Raw genomic sequence first — 24,444 nt, forward strand, 5'->3', positions numbered from 1 at the left:
GCAGAAAGGCAGGCAGAGAGGAGGAAGTAGGCTCCCCGCCAAGCAGAGAGCCGGATGCGGAACTCGACCCCAGGACCCCGAGATCATGACCTGAACTGAAAGCAGAGGCTTAACCCACTGAGCCACCCAGGTGCCCATGGAGTTTTGTATTTTATTTGGCAATGGCAGTGGCGATTTCCAGGCTTCTTCCTTCAGATGCTGATCCAGTGGATTGGAGAGGGGAGAAGAGCCAGATCTAAGTATTTTAAAAGAGGTCTCCAGATGATTCCAGTGGAAATTATCCTGGGCCACTTAGAGAAATGTCAGTCAGGCCTAGGGTAGAGAGTTTCCTGGGGTTTCTGGGAAGCTAGGATTGGAGTCTGACTCTACCTGGGAAATCGGGAGAGAAAAAGCATGGCTGGCCAATACTGTGTAGAGGGACTGATTGATCCTCTAGCTTGTGCAGTGTGGGGTGCAGAGGAGAGAGAGCCAGTCAGGCGTGTCTGAGGATCCACCCACAGGGCTTCCCAGAGGGGCAAGAGTGCCCCACAGGAAAGAGGCTGGGGTTGTGCTTCCAGGCCTGGGAGTGGCAGGAAAAAGGAGGCCTTCAGGGAACCACAGAAGAGCCCATGAAAACATCAACCTTATAAGTCAGCGGGAAATTCCTCCTAGGCCCAGAGGTCAGGAAGCTGATGTTTGGGCCAGCTCACCTTTATCTGCACCCTCTCCCCAACTTCGATCCCTGCCAGGAGTGAAAGAGCAGCTCAAGGTGGAGGAAGATGAACAGAGGTGAGAAAAGAGGTGAGAAAAGGCCCTTGTCCCTAAATGGACCCAGACCAGGGGAGGGAGATTTAACAGTCAGATTTCAGCCTCTGGAGTGTGACTAAGGGTTTAGATATTCTAACGTCTACATGGAAACTGGATTTGGGACTCAAGTTCCTATAGCATTATTATCTCTGAACAATCAAAAGGTATACTTGGAGTTTTTTGGTTTTTTTGTTTTTGTTTTTTGTTTTTTGTTTTTTAAAAAAATCTGGGCACGACAAATCATCCCTCCTGAATGAAGTTTAAAAAAATGGTGAGGGACACAATAAAGCTGTGTTTTGATCGCAATCCATGCATTGCACTGGTTCAAACATAGTAGTTGTATTGCCCATTGCATTCTTCAGTGCCTTTACCGTTGGGAAGGGTCTGGCTGGAACCTCATGATTTCTCCATTTACAGCAGTCTGCTGAAGAGTGACTGTGGGGAAGGTACTCATCCATACAGGCATGGGCAAGTCACCTAGCTCAGGGAGACAAATGTCTGGTAGGACTGCCATGCTCCACCCACCGCTACCCCCCAGCCCCAGCTCTCATGACCGATGCGGCCAACTGATCATAACTCCTTCCTGCTGAGCCAAGGATTGGCCACAATATGGCCATTTAGGCAGCTGTTACCAGACGATCAGACAAAACCCATTGTTATTGTTGGACTATAACCTTACGGTTGCAAAAGCCTTACCAATAACAAACAGTTGATTAATACATATTTTGTATGCTACATATATTATACACTGTATTCTTACAATGAAGTAAGCTAGAGAAAAGAAAATGTTACTAAGAAAATCATAAGGAAGAGAAAATATATTTACAGTACTGTACTATATTAGCATCATAAGTTTACATCATCTGTTTACAAGATGAATTGTCTGTATCTACACAACCGTCCTATATGATACAAAACATGGCAGATATTATACATATTACTAAGAGTAAACATAAAAAATGAAAAGAGAAAGTGAAAAAAAAAGTTATGTTTTTTATAGGTATACTGATCTATGCATTGAAGCAGCAATATGGTTGCTCTGTGGTAACCTAGTGTAATTGATGTGATTGCTTCACAGTAGCCTCACTTATACACTAATGAGTGAATTGTTGTAAAAATGTTATGGCATGCAGTATTACAATCATATTCATAAAATAGTATTAGTAACAATGCTACAGTTTTAAAAACCACTTAACCTGTGATAATAGGCTGATATGCAGTTTCTCCAATTATGAGAAATTTATTTATTGTTTCAGGCTTGATGGCTTTCATGGCCTTTCTTACAACAATGATGGCATCTTCAATGGTGTCATCTTCCCAGACTTTCATGATGTTCTCTCTATTGGGGTTCCCTTCCATTACATTGGAAAAGTTTACAGACTGTCATGTATAATGGACCTTAAAAATCTTTACGATCCCCTGATCTAGAGGCTGAATTAGAGACATTGTGTTTGGGGGTAAGTAGACCACTCCAGTACCTTTGTATTGAACTCATGAGGCTCTGCATGGCCAGGAAAATTTCCAGTATCAAATGGCATTTCTTTAAAAGGCAGCCCCTTACCAGCAAGTATTTCCTGGCTCCAGGGGCAAGGCATCAATGGAACCAATCCAGAAAAGGGTTCTTGTTGTCTAGGCCTTCTTGTTGTACAACCAAAAGACTGGTAGCTGATGTTTATCTTTCCTCCTTCAAGACTCAGGGGATAGTAGCTTTATAGATAAGGGCACTCCTCATTATAAACTCAGCATTGGCATAAAACAGTAGAGCTAGCCTGTCCCTCCCTGTCTTAAATACTGGTGTTCACTCTTCTCCTTACTAATAATGTCCTTCGTGGCTTTTTTTCTTCCCCAAATAGGGCACTTTCATCTGCATGAAAAAAAAAAAAAATCTGATCAGGTAGGTATCTTTTCTCATCAGTGATTTTGTTTTTAAAGATTTTACTAATTGTTTGACAGAGAGAGAGATAGCAAGAACAGGGAACACTGCAGGGAGAGTGGGAGAGGGAGAAGCAGGCTTCTTACAGAGCAGGGAGCCTGATGTGTGGCTCAATCCCAGGACCCTGGGATCATGACCTGAGCTGAAGGCAGATGCTTAATAACTGAGCCACCCAGGTGCCCCTCATCAGTGATTTTCTTAATGGCATCTGGGAACTCAGCTGCTGCCTCTTGGTCAGCAAAAGCTGGTTCTCCTGTTATCCTGACATGTTTTAAGCCAAACCTCTTTCTAAAATCATCAAACCATCCTTTGCTGGCATTAAATTCTCCAGCTTTAGATCCTTTACCTTCCTTTTGCTCTAAGTTATTATGACTTTGCTTTTTCTCAAGTCATAGTAGAGTCTAGAGGTATGCCTTTTTTATAGCAATCCTGCACCCATATAAAAGCTGCATTTTCAATATGAGATAAAAAGGCATTTTGCAAAAAGTACAAGGTTTTTGTACCTGCTGGCATAGCCACAGTGATGACTTCATGGATTTCCTTTTCTTTTCTTTTTATGACGGTCCTATGCTAGATTAATTTATCTTGAAATGGTGGGCAACCACTGCTACAGACTTCAGGTTATAGCATATATGAGGGAATTAAGCTTTTTCTTTTAATGTCAGGAATTTTTTCTGCTTCTTGGGAACACTTTCAGCATCACTGGTAGCACTTTGTATGGGTCCATAGTGTTACTCTAGGTTTACAGTATTGCACTAAACACAATGAAAAATACATAAGAACCATGAGAGATCACTTTTTAAATGAAATACACAATTTACTGCAAAGACCAGCTGTTTACATGGGAATGATTGACATCACAGCATTTTAAGTAGATATTCCCAACACTGAAGTTCACTGCAAGAGCAACAGAAGAGGGCTATGAAATCATTACAGTAATATAGTATGAACTACTATATGTAATATAGTAATATGTATAGTATATTACTGTAGTAATATATAGTATATATACTGTATATATATTTATATATTATATATGAAACTATTAAAATCAAATATCAAATATAAATATTATTAATTCTATAAATTAATTTATTAATTAAATATTTATATAAATAATATAAATTATATAAATAATATAAATATTAAATTAATATTTTTAAATATTTTAATACATTTAAAATATTTAATATTATTTTATAATAAATTGTTAAATTTAATAAATTTATTTAAAAATATTAAATTAATTTCTAATATTTAATATTTATTTGATTCATTTAATATTAAATTAGTATTTAATATTAATATTTTAAATTTTAATATTTAACATTTAAATGAATTAAATTGATATTTTATCATTAATTAATTTATTTGATTAATGATTTAATTAAATTATTTATTAACTCAATTTATGAATTAAATATTAAATATTAAAATATCAAAATTAAAATATAAATTTATTCTTATAATATATATTTTATATATATGCTATAGTAATATAGTATAGTATAGTGTTGTATAGTATAGTATTGTACAGTAATATAGTATGCACTACTACTATTAATTTTTTACAGTTATGATTTAATATTACACCTTTCCATTTGCTTATATTTCTCCTGACCATGAATGATTCCATGTACAGTCTGTAAATTCTATATGTGTGCATAAATCTTCACTTTTTGTAAAAGATTTGTGTGTATTTTATGGCACTAAATGATATAATAGTCTAGTATATACATATATATTTTATGCGTTGATGACACACCAAACTTTTTTCTTCTAAAGAGTCACTTATTTATTTTGGAGAGAGAGAGCAGGCACTCATGCACACACGTGCATATGTGCGGGGAGGGGCAGAGGGAGAGAATCTCCAAGCAGACCCCACGCCAAGAACAGAACCCAACACAGGGCTTGATCTCATGACCCCATGAGATCACTACCTGAGCCAAACCAAGAGGGGATGCCTAACCAACTGAGCCACATTTAAATGTTGATGAGAAAGATGTGAAAGAGAAAAAGAGCATGAGGACTAGGGAGGGAACAAATAATTGATAGTATCAGATTCCCAAGGCTGTAGGAGGATCTTTAATCAGGAGGCATTGCTTCTCTTTGGGACGTTTTAGTAGTATTCTAGACACCAACACTGTCTTCTAATTTTTCTACAGTACTTCTGGTAATTGCCAGCTTCTTATTCCAGCTCTGCTTCCTATATAGCACCATAAATGTTGTCAGTTCTTCTGGGCTCACCCCTAGGCCTTCTTTGCTTCTTTCTCCAAACCTTCTCAGTGAACAATCTCATCCACTCCACGACTTCAATAGGCTGATAACTTTCCAATTGATACCCCACCCCCAAATTTCAGATCTGTACTTGGATCTAAATGCTCATCTTATAGAGCTCATCAATCGCATTATTTTTATATTCAACCTCTTTGGGTATCTCTCAGTTACATCTGTTTCTTGGTAACTCCACTATCACGGGCTGAATTGTGTCCCTCTTAAAATTCTTATGTGGACATCCCAGCCCCCTGTACCTCAGGATGTAATCATATTTGGAAATAAAATCTTTGAAGAGATGCTTAAGTTAAAATAAGGCCCTTATCCAATATAACTGTTTTTCTTATAAAAAGAGGAAGATGGTTACCAGAAGGGAGGTATGCAGGGAGATGGGTGAAATAAGGACAGAGATTAAGTACTGCACTTGTGATGAGTACTGGGTGATATATGAAATTGTTGAGTCACTATGTTGTACACCTAAAACTAATATAACATAATATATGTTATTAAGTTATAATATGTTAACTACACTGAAACTAAAATTAAATTAAAAATTTAATTTAATTTAACTTTTAAAAATAGAGGAAGAGACATCAGGAGTGCATGTGCAGAGAGAAGACCATGTGAAGAGGCAGCGAGAGAGTGGCCATCTGCACACCAACCAGAGCGACCTGGAACAGATCCTTCCATTATGTCCCTCAGAAGGATGCCAACCCTGTTGACACCTCAATCTTGGACTTACCAGCCTGCAGAACTGAGAAATCTCTGTTGTTTAAGCAAACCACTGTGTGGTACATTTTTATGATAGCCTTAGCACACTAATGCATAAACCCTCTTTACTACTCTAGGCCATCATCATTTTTCATCTACATTTCTGGAGCCACTTCCTAAATTATATTCTCTTTTCTAGTTAATCCTCTCTAAAATAATCTCTGTGTAACACTCAGAGTAATCTTTTCATGCGTATGTGACTATGTGACCCACTTTCATTCCACCATTCTCCCCACTAACCTCACAAGAAAATTCAATCTTCTAAAAAGTCAGAGCAGGCTTTGAGATAAAAAATATGAAAACTCACCCAAAGACCCATAGATTTTTGATGCCAAAGCATATGATAGAATACATGGTTCCTCAAGAGGCTCAGAGTCAAAAGTGGGAAGGGAGTGTGCAAACAAAAGTTTGCCTAACATGGTGTCCCTTTATTCCCCACTATGGAGGGAATATAGGGAAGGATTAGCCACACAGACTCATTAAGCCAGGCTGCCCTGCATCCCCTGTTTCCTCCGCAACCCTGGGCTTACTGTGATGTCACCCAAGACTAGCTCTGCCATGCATTTGTGATGGCCCCAACTGAAGCAGCTGCAGCTAGCCCCTTTATCAGCTTTGGTTAAATGCATAGGTTGGGCAATTCTGGACTGGAATGAAAAGAAGATGCTCCAGCTTCTAATTCCACTGCTTATGGTGCTCAAGGGACATGCCCTGGAAGAGCCAGGTCTGTGCCAGGCTAACCCAGGGCAGAGGATGGAAAGAGGCCTACAACCTCTTACCTGGTTCCTGTAGACTTAATTCAGAGTCCTGAGGGGATGATGTGTTAGAGAAAATGGCTCAGGAAATGAGGAGATTACAACTGATTAATCAAAGTAGATGTTTTGGGCTTAGTGAACATGCCATTTAAAATGATCCCCCAGGGTCTGGACCCAGAGTTCTGGAAATACAGGGGACTTGGAGCAAGAGTTTAGCAATTGCCTCTGCTTCTCCAGTCTTATAAGTCTCCACTGACTTTATAAAAAGTCTCTGCTTCCTTCTTTATAAATGTATTAAGGATCTTTCTAGGCGCAGCACTCTGGGACAAGTAACAGAGTTGTGGTGGAATAAAGGCCTCATTAATTTAGACCACCTGTATGAGATTATGTAACCTCATAAAGTGGGAAAAGTTATAGGACTATTATAGGAGCAAATGAATTAATGCAGCATTTTCAAGTATGTTCAATAGAATTCCTGTCCTGTTAGAAAAGTCCTCATGGTTAAATAAGATTTTAAAAATGTTCTATTTCATACTTTTTCTGTAGAGTCACAGTGAATATTCACATATTAAAGGTTTTGAGAAATCTCAATGTGAAGAAAATAGTTTAATTTTATTTAATCTGATATTTCTGAAATATATCTGGCCACAAGACCACCCTTTACCCCCTTATTTGTAGCATTTTCTTTAGTTGTAACATTTTTCATTTATCCTTTTGAGAGTTACCAGTTCCTATAACTTTCTCATTTTTCCTATTTGAATGGGTGTTGTTAATTGGTTTGTAGGACCTTTTTAAAATTTTAATGACATTAACCCTTTGTCTCTTTTGTGTGTTGCAAAATCTTTTCTCCTAATTTTTTTTTTTAACACTCTTAAAAGTCTATTTTGGACCAAATGTAAAAATTTTAAGTTTATGTAAAAAACTCATCAGTATTTTTATTTGATGTACTAGAAGGACCTTTTCATCCCAGGTTATAAACACAATCAGACCTGTAGCAGCATAATGAGTTCTGAAGTTAGACTGACAGCAACTAATTACATTTCCTTCACATACTTGCTATGTGATCTCAGAATAAGTTAGTAAATATCTCTGTATTTGTTTTCTTATCTGTAAAATGGCAATATTAGGGTTTTTGTGAAGATTAAATATGCCTAAAGCTCTGAGAACAATGACAGACACTTTGCAGATACTGAAAATTTGTTAGCTTTCATTATTCCAGAATTTAAATGATTTTATATATTAAATTAACATTTTTCCCATCCCAGGTTGATAAAGATGTTTCCCTATGTTATTTTCTAGAAGTTTTATTTTTCATCTTTTATATTTAGACATGCAATTTGGTTTCAAATTTTATGTACAATACAAGGTAGAGTTCAAGACTAATTTTGTTTTTAAAAGAAAGTAATCTACAAAGAAGCCCTCATTTGGCTATCTTCTGATTTCCCAGCAGAAAATCTACAGGTCAGGAGATTAGAATGACATGTTCAAAGTGTTGAAAGATAAAACTTGCCAGCCAAGAATACTTTATCCAGCCAGGTATCCTTCAGGTATGAAAGAGAAATAAAGCCTTTTCTAGACAAACAAGAGCTCAGGGAATTCACCACCGCTTGATCTGCCTTGCAAGAAATGCTGAAAGGAGTTCTTCAGGTTGAAATGAAAAAAAAAAAAAAAATCCTTATTAGTGACATAAAAGCAAATGAAAGTATACACTACTCTAGCAAAAGTGAAAAATAAACAGAATTAAGAAACTGGAACTCTATATTAGAATGCTGGGTTAATCAATTACATTATAAAGATTAAAGGAAAGGAACATTAAAATAACTATAGCTACTATAATTTTTCAATGAAATTTCAGTGAATTTACCTTTCAATGAAAGGTAAATTGTGACATGAAAAATATAAAAGCAAAGGAGTAAAAGGGTGGAAGTTTATAGGCAAATGAAGAATAGATGCTATCTGCATAAGAAGGACTATTTTATATATGAGATGTTTTTTGTAAGCCACATGGTAACCACAAACTAAAAACCTAGAGAAGAGTCACAAAACATAAAAGGGGAGAGTAAATCACCATGGAAAACCACCACTTTATAAAAGAAGACAGAAACAGAGGGAAAAAGAAACAATGGAGATACAAAACAACCAGAAGACAAATAACATGATGGCAGTACTATGCCTTAACATACCAATAGTCACACTAAATATAAAAGAATCAAATTTACCAAGAGAAAGGCACAGACTATTCTGGGTGGATTAAAACAAAAACAAAACAAACAAACAAACAAAAAAACAAGAACCAACTACATGCTGCCTACAGGAAGTTCATTTTAGCTCTAAAGACACACCTAGGCTCAATGTAGAGGGATAGAAAAAGATACTTCATGCATGTGGAAAACAAAAGAAAAATAAAGGTAGCCATAGTTACATCAGATAAAGTAGACTTTATGCTAAAAAAGACAACAAGAGATGCAGAAGATCATTATATTATGATCAAAAAGTCAATATATCAAGAAGATATAACAATAGTAAATATATAGGTACCCAACATTGCAGCAATGGAATATATTAAACAAATACTAATGGATTTGAAGACAGAAATAGTTAAAAATATAATAATAATAGTAGTATATTTCACTACCTCATTGTCAGCAATGGGTAGGACATCCAGAAAAAAATCAAAAGAAAATATTGGAATTGAATCATAATCCAAAACAAATGAATTTAATAAACATGCATAGACCATTCTAACAAACAGCAGGAGAATATTCTTCTAGAGTGCACAGGTAACATACTTGAGGATAAATTGTAAGATATGGCACAAACAAAAAAAATCTTAGAAGTTTGAAGAGGATTGAAATCATATCAACAATCTTTTCTGACAACAATGGAATGAAGTTAGAAATGAAGAAGGGAAAAGCTGAAAAGTCTTTAAGTATGTGGAACCTAAACAACAGACTTCTGAACAATCAATGGATCAAAGAAGAAATCAAAGAGACATTTTACAGGGTAGCTCAGTTGGTTGGTTAAGAGACTGCCTTCAGCTCAGGTCGTGATCCTGAAGTCCAGGATCGAGTGCCCCACTGGATTCCCTGCTCATAAGGGAGTGTGTGTCTCCCTCTGATCCTTCCTCCTTTCATGCTCTCTCTCTCTCCCTCTCTCATTCTCTCTTTCAAATAGATAAATAAAATCTTTAAAAAGAGAGAGAAAGAGACATTTTACAAATATCTCAAAACAAATGAAAATGGAAATGCAATGTATCAAAAATTATGTGATGGGGCACCTGGGTGGCTCAGTGGGTTAAGCTTCTGCCTCCAGCTCAGGTCATGATCTCAGGGTCCTGGGATCAAGCCTCACTTTGGGCTCTCTGCTCATTGGGGAGCCTGGTTCCCCCCTCTCTCTTTGCCTGCCTCTCTGCCTCCTTGTGATTTCTCTCTCTGTGTCTGCCAAATAAATAAATAAAAATTTTAAAAAACTTATGTGATGGGGCAAAAGTAATTGAGAGGAAAGTTTATAGTGGTAAATGGATATATTAAGAAATTAGAATGATCTCAAATAAACAACTTATATTTATACTTCAGGGAACTTGAAAAAGAAGAACAAATCAAGCCCATAGTTAGCAGAAGGAAAGAAATAATAAAGATCAGAGTGAAGATAAGTGAAATAGAAATCAGAAAAACAATATAAAGTGTCAACAAAACTAAAAGTCAGGTTTTTTTTTTGAAAGGCTTTATTTACTTATTTGAGAGACACAGCAAGAGAAGGAATACAAGCAGGGGCCATGAGAGAGGGAGAAGCAGGCTTCCCACCAAGAGACCAATGTGGGGCTCGATCACAGGACCCCAAGATCATGACCTGAGCTGAAGGCAGACACCCAAAGACTGAGCCACCCAGGCACCCCTAAAAGTCAGTTTTTTAAAAAAAGGTAAACAAAATTTACAAACCTTTAGCTAGACTAAGAAAAAAAAAAGAAAGAAGAGTCAAATGATAAAATTAGAAATGAAAAAAGACATGACAACTTATACTACAAAAATACATAGGCTCATAAAAATTATATGGCAACAGATTAGATAACCTAGAAAATTGGACATATTCCTAGGACATAAAACTTACCAAACTGAATCATGAAAAAATAGAAAATCTGAGAAGACCAATAATGAGTAAGAAAATTGAATGAGGAGAGGAGGGAAAGATGGTGGAGGATTAGAGGATCTTATTTCAACCGGTCTCCTGAATTGAGCTGGATATCTACCAGACCACACTGAACACCCACAAAATTAGCCTCAGATGTAAGAAGATATATCTGGATCTATACCAACAGAATATCTCTGGCAGCTGGTTTTGAGGTGTGAAATGTGGAGCCATGATTCTGCTGGCAGATATTGGAAGATAAACAGAAGGGGATGGGAGCCTTCTGGGATCCTGCACCACCAGAGCACAAAAGCCTCCTGTACTGAGGACCGGGCACAGACTTGCAGACCAGTAGCAGCAGGGAAAGGACTTTAGGGCAGCCCCCAGACTGAAATCCTGTGCTGTGGGGGTGCATATGCAAACTGAGGGTGGCTGGTGGTTTTAGAAGCACAAAGGGCAGAGACATGCCTGGACCTGGAAGTAAGGGCTGGGAGTGCTGCTGTGGGGAGCACAACACAGGGTGCTGTGGTTTTTAGGAGGAGAGACAAAAATGGAGACAATGTGGCCTGGAGGGTTTTCTCGTGGAGAATAGACTGGGATCTCTCTGTTCTGAGACAGAAATTTGGATATGGGTCACTCCTGTTCTGACTCTCAGATGGTATTCAGAAAGCTGTCAGGGAAAGATGACAGAGAACAAAAGCCCCCCCAAAGCCAGTTTTCACTGAGCCCATCCCCCTGACAGGGGGGACTCAGCTCAAATAGGGTTGCCTGAGTAACAGTGTGGCTGGCCCCTACCCCAGAAGACAGGTTGGAAGAATAAGAGGCAGCCAACCCTACATTCCCCATAAAACAAGTGTATGTTGCTTGGGTTGTGGTCAATAATTGGACTCCATACATTCCTTCAACCATCCTTCAATAGAATGACTAAGAGGAGGAACCCCCAACACTAAAACTAAACTAAAGTTTAGTTTAAGAGGAGGAAACCCCAACACTAACACTAAAACTTAGTTTTAGTTTAGGAAAAACTAAAATACTGTGACCTCTGCCACAGAATCAATGGATATAGATATAAGCAAGATGTCAGAAACAGAATTCAGTGTAGCAGACTTCAGTGTATGCAGACAATAGCTAGGTTGGAGAAAACCATTAATGACAACATAGATTCTCTAAGGGCAAAAGTTAAGAGTTGATCTGGCAGAACATAAATATACTACCAATGAGAATCAATCTAATCTAGATATTCTAACAGCTAGGGTAAATAAGGCAGAAGAATGAATTAATGATCTAGAAGACAAAGAAATAAAAGAGAAAGATCAGGAGGAGGCCTGGAACAAACAGCTTATAATCCATGAAAACAGAACTAGAGAAATAAATGATGCCATGAAATGTTCCAGTATCAGAATTACTGGGATCCCTGAGAAGGTGTAGAGAGAGAGGGAGGTAGAAGATATATTTGAGCAAATCCTAGCTGAGAACTTCCCTAATCTGGGGAATGAAAAAAAGATTCATGTCCTAGAGGCAGATAGAACACCCCCCAAAATCAAGGAGAATAAATCAACACCCATGCATGTACTAGTAAAACTTGTGAATCTCAAAACCAAAGAAACAATCTTAAGGGTAGCTGGGGGAAAGACATTCCTTATGCACAAAGGAAGGAACATCAGAACAACATCAGACCTGTCCACAGAGACCTGGCAAGCCAGATAGGGCTGCCAAGACATATTCAGGGTACTCAATGAGCAGAACATACAGCCAAGAATACTTTATTTGGCAAGGCTGTCATTTAGAATAATTGGAGAGAGAAAGAGCTTCCAAGATGGGCAAATCTGAAAGAATATGTGACCACCAAAGAAATATTAAGGGGGTTCTGTAAAAGGAGAAAGACCCCAAGAGTGATACAGAAGTTTACAGAGAAAATCTATAGAAACAAGGACATCACAGGCAACATGATGACAATAAAATCTTATCTTTCAAAAATCACTCTCAATGTGAATGGTCTAAATGCTCCCATAAAATGGCACAGGGTTGCATATTGGATAAAAAGACAGGACCTATCCATATGCTATCTACAAGACACTTGTTTTGGAACCTAAAGATACATCCAGACTGAAAGTGAAGGGGTGGAGAACAATCTTTCATACCAATGGACTGCTAAAGAAATCTCAGGTACCAATTCTCTTATCAGACAAATTAGATTTTAAGCTAAAGACTGTAGTCATATATACAGGAGGACAGTATATCATTCTTAAAGGGTCTATCCAACAAGAAGATCTAACAATTGTAAGTATCTATGCCCCCAACACGGGAGCAGCCAACTACATAAGCGAACTATTAACCAAAATAAAGAAACATATTGATAAGAATATGTTAATTGTAGGAGACCTTACCACTCCACTCTAAACAACAAACAGATAATTTAGGCAAAAAATCAACAAAGAAACAAGAGCTTTGAATGACACATTGGACCAGATGGACCTCATAGACATATACAGAACATTCCATCCTAAAACAAGAAAATACTCATTCTTCTCAAGCACACATGAAACTTTCTCCAGAATACAACACATACTGGGTCACAAACCAGGTCTCAAACAGATACCAAAGACTGAGATTATTCCCAGCATATTCTCAGATCACATTGCTTTGAAATTGGAACTCAATCATAAGAAAAAGTTTGGAAGAAATTCAAACACTTGGAACCTAAAGACCATCCTGCTTAAGAATGCTTGGTTCAACCAGGAAATCAAAGAAGAACTTAAACGATTCATGGAAATCAATAAGAACAAAAAATAATCCTTCCAAAACCTATGGGATACAGCAAAGGTGGTCCTAAGGGGAAAATACTTAGCCATCCAAGCCTCATTCAAAAAAATAGAAAAATCCTGAATATACAAACTGTCTTTAGACACTAAAGATCTGGAGAATCAACAACAAATTAAGCCTAAACCATGCACAAGAAGGGAAATAATTAAGATTAAAGCACAGATCAATGAATTAGAAACCAGAAATACAGTAGAACATATCAACAAAAGTAGAAGGTGGTTCTTTGAAAGAATTAATAAGATCAATAAACTACTGGCCAGACTTACCCAAAAGGAAAGAGAAAGGACCCAAATTAATAAAATTATGAATAAAAGGGGGAGAGATCACCTCTGACAACACTAAGGAAATAGAAACAATAATCAGAAACCATTATCACTACTGTTATATGCAATAAGTTAAGAAACCTAGAAGAAATACATGAATTCCTGAAAACCTATAAACTTCCAAGACTGAAACAGGAAGAAATTGACAACCTGAACAGACCAGTATCCAGTAAGGAGATTGAAGCAGTGATCAAAAACCTCAAAAAAGAGTCCAGGACCAGAAGGATTGCATGGGGAATTCTACCAAACATTCAAAGAAGAAATAATACCTATTTTTCTGAAGCTGTTTCAAAAAAGATAAACAGAAGGAAAACTTCCAGGCTCATTCTATGAGGCCAGCATTACCTTGATCCTCAATCCAGGCAAAGACCCCATCAAAAAGGAAAATTTCAGACCACTATCCCTGATCAACATGGATGCCAAAATTCTCAACAAGATCCTAGCGACTAGGATTCAACAGTATATTAAAAGGATTACCCACTACAACCAGGTGGGAATTTTCCCTGGGAATAAAGGGTGGTTTGACATTCACAAATCAATCAATGTGACAGAACACATTAATATGAGTGAGAAGAACCACATGGTCCTCTCAGTTGGTGCAGAAAAAGCATTTAACAAAATACAGCATCCTTTCCTGATTAAAACTCATCAGAGTATTGGCATAGAAGGAGCACTTCTCAATTTCATAAAATCCATCTATGAAAAACTCACAGTGAATATTATTCTTTTTTTTTTAAAGATTTTATTTATTTGACAGATAGAGATCAGAAGTACGCAGAGAGAGAAAGAGGAGGAAGCAGGCTCTCCGCGGAGCGGACAGCCCGATGCGGGGCTCGATCCCAGGACCCTGGGATCATGACCTGAGCCGAAGGCAGGGGCTTTAACCGACTGAGCCACCCAGGTGCCCCGTGAATATTATTCTTAATGGGGAAATGCTGAGAGCTTTTCCCTTAATATCAGGAACACAACAAGGATGTCTACTCTCACCACTATTGTTCAACATAGTACTAGAAATCTTAGCAACAACAGACAACAAAAAGAAATAAATATATTCGAATTGGCAAAGAAGAAGACAAACTCTCTCTCTTCACAGATGACATGATACTTTGTGTGGAAAACTCAAAAGACTCCATTCGCAAATTACTAGAACTCATACAGCAATTCAGTAATGTGGCAGAATACAAAATCAATGCACTGAAATAAGTTTCTTTCTTATACACTAACAATGAAACTGTAGAATGAGAAATTAGAGCCATTTACAATTCCATTTACAATAGCACCAAAAACCATAAGATACCTTGAAATAAAAGGTCTATAGTCTTGGAACTACAGAACACTCATGAAAGAAATCAAAGATACAAAAAGATGGAAAAACATACCATGCTCATGGACTGGAAGAATAAACATCGTTAAAATGTCTATGCTACCCAGAGCAATCTATACTTTCAATGCCATCCCAATCAAAATACCAATGGCATTTTTCAAAGTGCTGGAACAAACAATCCTAAAATTTGTATGAAACCAGGAAGAACCTCAAATCACCAAGGAAATGTTAAAAAAAAGAAAAAGCTGGGGGCATCACATTGCCCAATTTCAAGCTATATTACAAAGCTGTAATCACCAAGACAATATAGTACTGGCACAAAAACAGACAGGTAGACCAATGGAAAAGAATAGAGAGCCCAGATATTTACCCTCAACTCTATGGTCAACTAATCTTAGACAAAGCAGGAAAGAATATCCAGTGGAAAATAGACAGTCTCTTCAATAAATGGTGCTGTGAAAATTAGACAGCTATGTACAGAAGAATGAAATTCAACCATACTCTTACACCATACACAAAGATAAACTCAAAATGGGTGAAAGACCTCAATGCGAGACAGGAATCCATCAAAATCCTAGAGGAGAACATAGGCAGGAACCTCTTCACTATCAGCCACAGCAACTTCTTTCATGACACATCTCCAAAGGCAAGGGAAACAAAAGCAAAAATGAATTTTGGGGACTTCATCAAAATAAAAACCTTCTGCACAACAAAGAAAACCATTAATAAAACAAAGAGACAACCCACAGAATGGGAGAAGATATTCACAAATGACACTACAGCCAAAGGGCTGATATCCAAGATCTATAAAGAACTTCTCAAACTCAACACCCAAAAAACAAATAATAAAGTAAAAAAAATGGGCAGAAGATATGAACAGACACTTCTCCAAAGAAGACATACAAATAACTAACAGACACATGAAAGAATGTCTATTGTCATTAGCCATCAGGAAAATTCAAACCAAAATCACATTGAGTCACCACCTTACACAAGTCAGAATGGCAAAAATAGACAAGGCAAGAAACAACAAATGTTGGAGGCTGTGGAACCCTCCTACACTATTGGTGGGAATGCAAGTTGGTGTAGCCACTTTGGAAAACAGTGTGGAGGTTCTTTAAAAAATTAAAAATAGAGCTACCCTATGACCCAGCAATTGCACTATTGGGTATTTACCCCAAAGATACAGATGTAGTGAAAAGAAGGGGAATATGTGGTCCATATACACAAGGGAGTATTACTCAGCCATCAGAAAGGATGAATATCCAGCTTTTGCATTAACATGGATGGGACTGGAAGAGATTATGCTAAGTGAAATAAGTCAAGCCAAGAAAGTCAATTGTCACATGCTTTCACCTATTTGTCAAACATAAGGAATGCATGGAGGACATTAGGAGAAGGAAGGGAAAAACGAAGGTGGGGGGGAATCAGAGGGGGAAAAGAACCAGGAGATACTATGGACTCTGAGAAACAAACTGAGGGTTTTAGAGGGGAGGAGTGTGGGGGGATGGGTTAGCCTGGTGATGAGTATTAAGGAGGGCATGTATTACATGGAGCACTGGGTGTTATATGCAAACAATGAATCAGGGAACCCTACATCAAAAACTAATGATGTACTACATGGTGACTAACATAAAAAAAAAAAAAGTTTGAATCAGTAATCAAAAGCTAACCAACATAGAGAAGGACAAGACCTAACAGTTTCAATGGTTCATTCTACCAAACATTTAAAGAAGAATTAATGCCAATGCTTTCAATCTCTTCCAAAAAATAGAAGAGGAAGGAACATTCCCAAACATTTCACAAGACCAGCATATTCTAACACCAGAGCCAGATAAGAATGTAATAAAAGAAAAAAAACCCTACAGACCAATATTCCTGATGAATATAATTATACAAATTCTTAACAAAATATTAGCAAACAAAATTCAATAGCACATTAAAAGGATCATAAACCATGATTGAGTGATATTTATCCCTAGGATTAAAGAATAGTTCACAAATCAATACACGTGGCACACCACATTAACTGAATGAAAGATAAAAATCACATGATCATTTCAGTAGATGCAGAAATAATATTTGATAAAATACATTAGCTTTCCATGATAAAAATGCTCAACATATTGGGTCTAGAAGGAACATACTTCAACATAATAAAAGCCATATATGACAAACCCACAGCCAATACTACACTCAATGGGGAAACATTGAATGTTTTTCCTCTAAGGCCAGGAACAAGACAAAAGTGCCCATTCTCATTTACTCAGCAAAGCACTGGAAGTCCTAGCTAGAGCAACCAGTCAAGAAAATAAAATAAAAGGCATCCAAATGAAAAAGGAAAAAGGAACATTGTTTTGGATATAGATGATGTAATTTTTTATATAGAAAATATATTTACACACTGAAAAAGTAATCAATGAACTCAGCTAAGTTGCAGGATACAAGATCAACATACAGAAATCAGTTGTATTTCTGTAGACTAACAACATTATATCTGAGAATGAAATAAATAATCCCATTCACAATAGAATAAAAAAATAAGAATAAAGTTTACCAAAAAGATGAAAGATCTCTACAGTGAAAACTATAACTTCGATTAAAAAAAAAAACCTGAAGAAAACACAAGCAAATGGAAAAATATCCCACGTTTATGGATCAGAATTAATATTGTTAAAATGTTGATACTACTCAAAACCATCTATGGCATCAATACAATCTCTATCAATACAATCTCTATCAAAATTCCAACATCCTTCTCAAGAATAGAAAAAACTTAAAATTTGTATGGAATCATCACAGACCCTGAATGGCCAAAGTAATTCTCAGGAATAACAAACTGGAGGCATCACACAAAGCTTCAGGGAATAAACTCAGACAGAAAGACCAATGGAAACAAACCGACAGCCCAGAAATAAACCCCTACATACTGGGTCAACTAATATTTGACAGGGACTCAAGAATACTCAATGGGGAAAAAAGTCTCTTCAATAAATGGTTCTGAAAAACAGGTTAGTCACATAAATTAAATGGGAACCTTACACCACACATCAAAGTTAACTTGAAATGGATTAAAGTCTTAAACATAAAAACTAAAACCATAAAAATCCTAGAAGAAAACAAAGGGAAAAAATTCCTTGACATTGTTACTGGCGATAATTTTTTGGTTATGACACCAAAAACAAAAGCAATAAAAGGAAAAATTAGTAAGAGGAACTATATCAAACTAAAAAGTTCTGCACAGCAGAAGAAAAAGTCAACAAACTAAAACGCAACATATTGAATGGGAGAAAGTATTTGCAAGTCATATATCTGGTAAAGGCTTAATATCCAAATTATATAAAGAATTCATACAATTTAAACTTTCTTTTGATTAAAAAATAGATAGATGAACTGAATTTGGGAACTTCTTTCCCAAAGAAGACATACAAATGACCAACAGATAGGTGAAATATGAACAGATACACTGACATCAGTAATCTTCAGGAAAATTCAAATCAAAGCCACAATGAGATATCACCTCACAACTGCTAAAGTAGCTTTTATAAAAAAAAAAAAAAAAAAAAAACAAGAGTTAACAAAAATTGGGAAGGATGTAGAGAAAAGGGAACTCTTGTGTACTGTTAGTGGGAATGTAAATTGGTACAACCATTTTGGAAAACAGAATGGGGTTTTCTTAAAAAATTGAGAATAGAATTGCTATACGATCTTGCAATCCCATTTCTGGGTATATATCCAAAGGAAAGGAAAACAGGATCTCAAAGAGTTGTCTGTATTTCCACATTCATTTCAGCATTATTCACAACAGCTAAGATAAGGAAACAACCTAACTGTCTGTCAATGGATGAATGGATAAAGATGTGATATATGTGTGACTATTATTCAGTCAAAGGAAAGAAGGAATTCCTGCCATTTACAATAACATGACTGGACTCTGAGGGCATGATGTTGAGTGAAATAAATCAAGACAGAGAAGGACAAAGACTGTATGTTCCCACTTATATTTGGAATCTGAATAAAACAAAGTTATAGAAACAGAGTGGAATGGTGGTTATCAGGGGCCAGGGGTGTAAGAAATAGGAAGAGGTTGATCAAAGGATCCAAATTTCCAGTTAGAAGATGAATAGATTCTGGGAACCTAATGTATAATATGGTGATAATCATAGGATTAACAGTACCATAGTATATACTTGAAAGTTGCTAAGAGAGTAGATCTTACATGTTCTCACTACAAAAAAATGGTAACGGGATGTGGTGGAGTTGTTAGTTAATGCTATAGTGCTAATCATTTTGCAATAGACAAGTGTATCAAATCAACATGTTGTCCATATTAAAGTTTCACACTGTTCTATGTCAGTTATATCTTAATCTGGAAAACAAAATTATCCTCAGCAAAAGACACTAGATACTAGATACTGCAGAAGGAAGGGACTTTTTTCCTGGTTCTTGTCTGGCATGCTTCTGTTTGTTTCTCCTTGTTCCTACAGTATGATTATTGCAGGGGGAGAGGACATCCAGAAGTGCTTGGCTCCAGCCATAGGTCATAAGCCTAAGCCTTGTCCCCTGTCTAGTGACCTCCTGATATGTAAATGGCTCCAAAATGGCTTCTAACTTTTTACACATCCATTTGTTGTCTTTTTCTTTTTAAGATTTTATTTATTTATTTATTTTGAAAGAGAGAGGTGAGAGAGAGCATGTGTGGGGGAAGAGGCAGAGGGAGAAGCCGACTTCACACGGAGCAGGGAGCCCTCGATGTGAGGCTCAATCTCAGGACCCCAGGACCATGACCTGGGCAAAAGGCAGTTGTTTAACTGACTGAGTCACCCAGGTGCCCCATCCATTTATTTTCAATAAAGCCCAACTTAGCAGTTTTTAGATGTTGAAAGCCTGCCTATTTTGCACACCAGTGAAACTGCACCCAATATGTGCTAGTCATAGATAAGATAAAGCCTGTTGATTATCAACACTCACACCATTATTTGCCCTTAATTGCTCTTTGACTCAGAGACTCCCATATCTGCTGCTGAACAGCATTACCTAGATGTTAAACACCTTCTCTGATCTCTTGCCCCTGGGAGTTAGTTCCCTTGTCCTCCTCCCCTTCTGGATGGTGGCCCTTGGAGTTTCTGGATGGTCTCCTGCTGTTAAAGGGCTTGTAGGACATACAGACCTACTGAAATAAAGCTTGTGTGTGCTACTGCCACCTTGTGGTCATATCTTTTTCTTTGACAGGTCCCCCAAATCCTTCCAGTCTCCTTAAACCTCACTGCAGCTGTCCCAACACAGACATGGACATCCCAGGCCTTGTGCCCTCTAGCTAATGAGCAGGCTCTTGATACCTAAGCTCCCTCCTGCTCACCTCTACCTGCTTAGCAGGAGGGGTGTTACAGCTTCAATCTAACCGTACTTCAAAGGGATGTCTCCTGCTTGTGTAGCAATAGAACTAGCAACCTTCTGTTTTCCCTTGGGCTGCAAACTCACATTATCCAGTAATTTCTGAACCCGAAACTTAGGGAGAGTCTCCTCTGCCACGTTCAGTCCCTTCACTCTACTCTAGACTTATGGTATTCTTGGAGTCCTGTTGACCGTTTGTAGTCTTCCTCTGTTATAATTTATGATTCTTGATATTGACTTTCCCTATTCAAATTCTACATGGTTGCTGTCTCCTGAATGGATCCTACGTATCTTTGGCCCTTTTGCATTGCCACCCCAGTGTTTTGCTGGTGTTTTCTGAGCCTCTGCCTCTCTGTGCCCCTCTGCGCCTGCTCATTTATTTCACTCAGCTTCATTACCAGTCTAAACTTGGAAGATGGTGAGAATACCTGATAAGAAGTATTTCTCCATGCTCCTCATGTACAAATGGCTCTTTCGTTTCTCTTTCAAAGTTCATTGTGGCCACCGACCTGCCTTTTCAAATTCATCATTGTTATCATTTCGTGAACTGTTTGAAGTCCAGGAAGGTGAGTTCCCATGGCAAGTGAGTATCCAGATCTCACGGAAACACCTCTGTGGAGGCTCAATCATACATCGGTGGTGGGTTTTGACAGCTGCCCATTGCTTCCCAAGAACCCTGTAAGTTTCTGAAGCATTGTCTTAATTTGCATCAAATTTCCTCAACATTTTTAAAAAAGATTTTGTTTATTTATTTGGCACAGAGAGATCACAAGAAGGCAGAGAGGCAGGCAGAGAGAGGGGGGAGGGAAGCAGGCTCTCTGCCGAGCACAGAGCCCAATGCCCGGCTTGATCCCAGGCGGTGGGGGGAGTGGGGGAGAAGCAGGCTGAGCAGAGAGCCTGATGCGGGGCTCAATTCCAGGACCCCGAGATCATGACCTGAGCTGAAGGCAGAGGCTTAACCCACTGAGCCACCCAGGGGCCCCTTTCCTCAACATTTTGTCTGGGCTGCATAGTTTAATGGATTAGTGCACAAGGGTTATGAACCCATGGACTCTATACCCAGTTTGTTCCCATTAGCTTTGTATCAAAAAATCTCTTTTCTATACCTACTTTCTCCTTTAAAGTGAACCATATCCTACGGTTGGCTGCTAGTTGTGACTATGCACCCAGTTTTGGAAAATCAATACAAGTTTCTCCTCCTCCTGCCTGCCATATGTGCAGACAATGCACTATGTTTGTTCATTGTACACATACTCATTAAGCAGCAACCATGGGCTGTTCCAAGTGCTGGTGATATAGCAATCAACAAGACAGTCAAAATTCCTATTGTCAAGGAGTTCACATCCTATTTTCTTGAATGGATTCATTTGTCTTTCTTTGGGTCGGGGAGATCTTCCTGGGCTGATAATTCACTAGCTTAGACATTTGCTTGAGCCTGGACTCCTGATTCCTGCCACTCTGATCTTTAGCCAGTCTCTAGGGCACTACACATCCACTTCATTGGATTTCTCAGTATCACTTGTGAACGCTGCTGTTTACAAATGCGTCTATAAATGTGAAATGCAGTGTAACTGTTACTATAGTTTGGAGTTATTATTTTCATTTTTTAGCTTAAAAATGACATTGGGAAATATTACCGTGGTCATGGGAACCAAAAGATTCAGTGATGTCCACTTGGAGAGAAAGCAAGTGCAGAAGATAATTATTCACAAAGATTATAAACCATCCCACCTTGACAGTGATCTCTCCTTGCTCCTGCTTGCCACACCAGTACAATTCACTAACTTCAAAATGCCCATCTGTCTGCAGAAGAAGGAAAGGATCTGGGACCGGTGTTGGATGGCAGAGTGGGTGACAGCTTATGAGCATGGTATGTGTCTTCCCTTCAAAATCCATAGAAAGTTCACATTGATGTTTCCTGGGCTAGACAGCATGATGCTTTGGGAGACTCAGGTCTGAATTTTGGTCTCACAACTCTAGCTTTGTGATCTTGAGCTAGTTCCTCCACCTTCGTCACCCTCACCTTTTCTCACCTGTAGAATGACAGCAATGTCTCCCTCAAATCAGTTATGTGGATTAAATTAAATGCAATTATATTGTAAAGTCCCTAGTGAAAGCCTGGAATATAGAAGAATCTCAAAATATGAGAGTGAAAATTTTGGTGGGGGGCAGAAACACTGGGCGCTAGAAAGCCAATTTGGATTCTTCCTTCATGGGTTGTTTTATAATGTACATCTCTCCATCTGTTTATCATTTGATGAAAGTCAATGATCAAAATAACTGAACCAGTGATTCTTCAACCAAGCTTTGTCATCAATGACGCTACTCTTTCTCCGGGGCGCAAGGCTGGCCAGACAGCGAGAACCTCTGGGAGGGTGGGAATGGGATGGGGAAGCTAGAAGGTCCTCTAGAATTACAGTTTTTTCCTTCCCACAAATTGGCAGTAATAGGTGGGTCATTTTCCTGATTTTCCCACTGACCTAGCAGAGACACTGGACAACACTGACTCAGAAGCTGTGTTGTTCTGAACCTCAGCACAGGGACCAACCATGCCTGTGAAGAGATAGTAGAGCCATGGAGAAAGTTTATTCTAAGTTTACCTCGCAGGGACTAGTGCTTGGGGTTTAGTAGGCTGCTTCCAGAAGGAATGAGTTTCCCAAAGAGAATACATACAAGCAGAAATGAAAAAAAAACACTTATTGGAGATCTTGAGGAGGAGATTGAGTGGGGCATTACATTAGGTCACCTCTAAGGCCTTTCTACCCTGTGAGTCTATGGTTTGCTAAGTGTTTGCATCATTCTGTGGCTTCCACCGTGATCAACCACTTTCAGTGGTTGATGCAGCACTCATTCTCACACTAGCTTCCTCATTTCCCAGACCTCCATGACAACTTAAACGTGTACCTGCAGAAGTTGAGAGTGATGCAGATTAGCTGGAGAGAATGCAGCAAGAGAGTAGATCAGCTCTCTAGGAACATGGTTTGTGCTTGGAAGGAACCAGGCACCAAAGGCGATTGCCAGGTACTCAGCCCCTGCCTCAGCCCCATCTTCCACATGCCCCACCACTTTCTACGTTCTCAGGATAGTACCCTGGAGAGAGGCCCCTAGTCCATGCCACTAGGGCCCCCTCATCCTGCCCTCTTTTTAGAGCTACTGTTTATTCCTTGCAGACTGTACCTTCTTCATTCTCTCATTCTCAGGGAGACAGTGGGGCGCCTATGGTCTGTACTACTCATGGAACCCAGAGGCTCTTCCAAGTGGGTGTCTTCAGTTGGGGCACAAGATCTGGCTTCAGGGGGAGGCCCGGTATGTTTGTGTCTGTCGCTCAATTTATTCAATGGATCCAGGAGGAGACAGAAAAGGAGGGAAAAGCCTATACCATCTCAGGAGCCTGGAGAAGCTCCCTGCTTCATGTTCCAATATACCCATTATTGTTGGGCTTGGGTTCTCAAATGTTGTTTGCCACCATGTTTACTAGTGATAAATCAAATCACTAAGCTTTAGACCCATCTTTACTTCTCCTCCTCCTCCTTTTTTCCCCTCCCATTTTTTCAAAAACATCTATGAAACATTGATATGAGTTTGGCTTCTCTGCTAAACCCTGGAAGTTAGACACTTAGTCTCCCAAATATTGCATATTGCAAATCTAATGAAGCAAGTCCAAATACAGCACTAAAAAGAGGTACAAGCTGTACATTGGGGATCTCAGAGGAATAAAGATGACCTCTAAAAAGGTCAAAGAAGGCTTCAGGATAGTGTTGGAAATCAAACCTTGAGAAGTTACTTCATGTTTTTGGACCTTGGTTCCTTTATCTATGAGTAAGGAGATTTGATTACATGAATTTCAAGGTCTTTCATCACTCTGACATTTTGTGTTATTGAGTAAATTCTTTTACTTCTTTCATGGAACATAGTATTGCCAAACTTGTGACCAGCTTT

The 24,444-nt window shown here is 38.3% G+C and overlaps 1 protein-coding gene across 3 annotated transcripts; it reads left to right on the forward strand.

The window, feature by feature from the left end:
* Positions 1-6,375: 6,375 nt before the first annotated feature.
* On the forward strand, positions 6,376-24,037 carry LOC116582932 (serine protease-like protein 51). Of its 3 annotated transcripts, none has more exons than XM_032330798.1 (5): positions 6,376-6,485; positions 20,997-21,183; positions 22,116-22,375; positions 23,384-23,526; positions 23,706-24,037. In XM_032330798.1, the coding sequence occupies exons 1-5, from the start codon at positions 6,425-6,427 to the stop codon at positions 24,000-24,002; spliced, it is 948 nt and encodes a 315-aa protein (XP_032186689.1). In that variant the 5' UTR covers positions 6,376-6,424; the 3' UTR covers positions 24,003-24,037. The 3 variants fall into 3 exon arrangements, with proteins under 3 accessions (XP_032186689.1, XP_032186698.1, XP_032186704.1); XM_032330807.1 differs by having other exon boundaries at positions 20,997-21,071; XM_032330813.1 differs by having other exon boundaries at positions 20,997-21,071; positions 22,277-22,375.
* The last annotated feature ends 407 nt before the right edge of the window (positions 24,038-24,444 follow it).

Source organism: Mustela erminea, chromosome 2 (genome assembly GCF_009829155.1).
Source record: "Mustela erminea isolate mMusErm1 chromosome 2, mMusErm1.Pri, whole genome shotgun sequence".
Classification (NCBI taxonomy): Eukaryota; Metazoa; Chordata; class Mammalia; order Carnivora; family Mustelidae; genus Mustela; species Mustela erminea.

Excerpts from the sequence above, each read along its gene's own strand:
- LOC116582932 (XM_032330798.1), top strand. The coding sequence starts at position 6,425 with ATGCTCCAGCTTCTAATTCCACTGCTTATGGTGCTCAAGGGACATGCC. Across the intron at positions 21,184-22,115 it reads CATTGCTTCCCAAGAACCCT|CTTAAAAATGACATTGGGAA; the intron begins GTAAGTTTCTGA and ends TTCATTTTTTAG. Across the intron at positions 23,527-23,705 it reads GCACCAAAGGCGATTGCCAG|GGAGACAGTGGGGCGCCTAT; the intron begins GTACTCAGCCCC and ends TCTCATTCTCAG.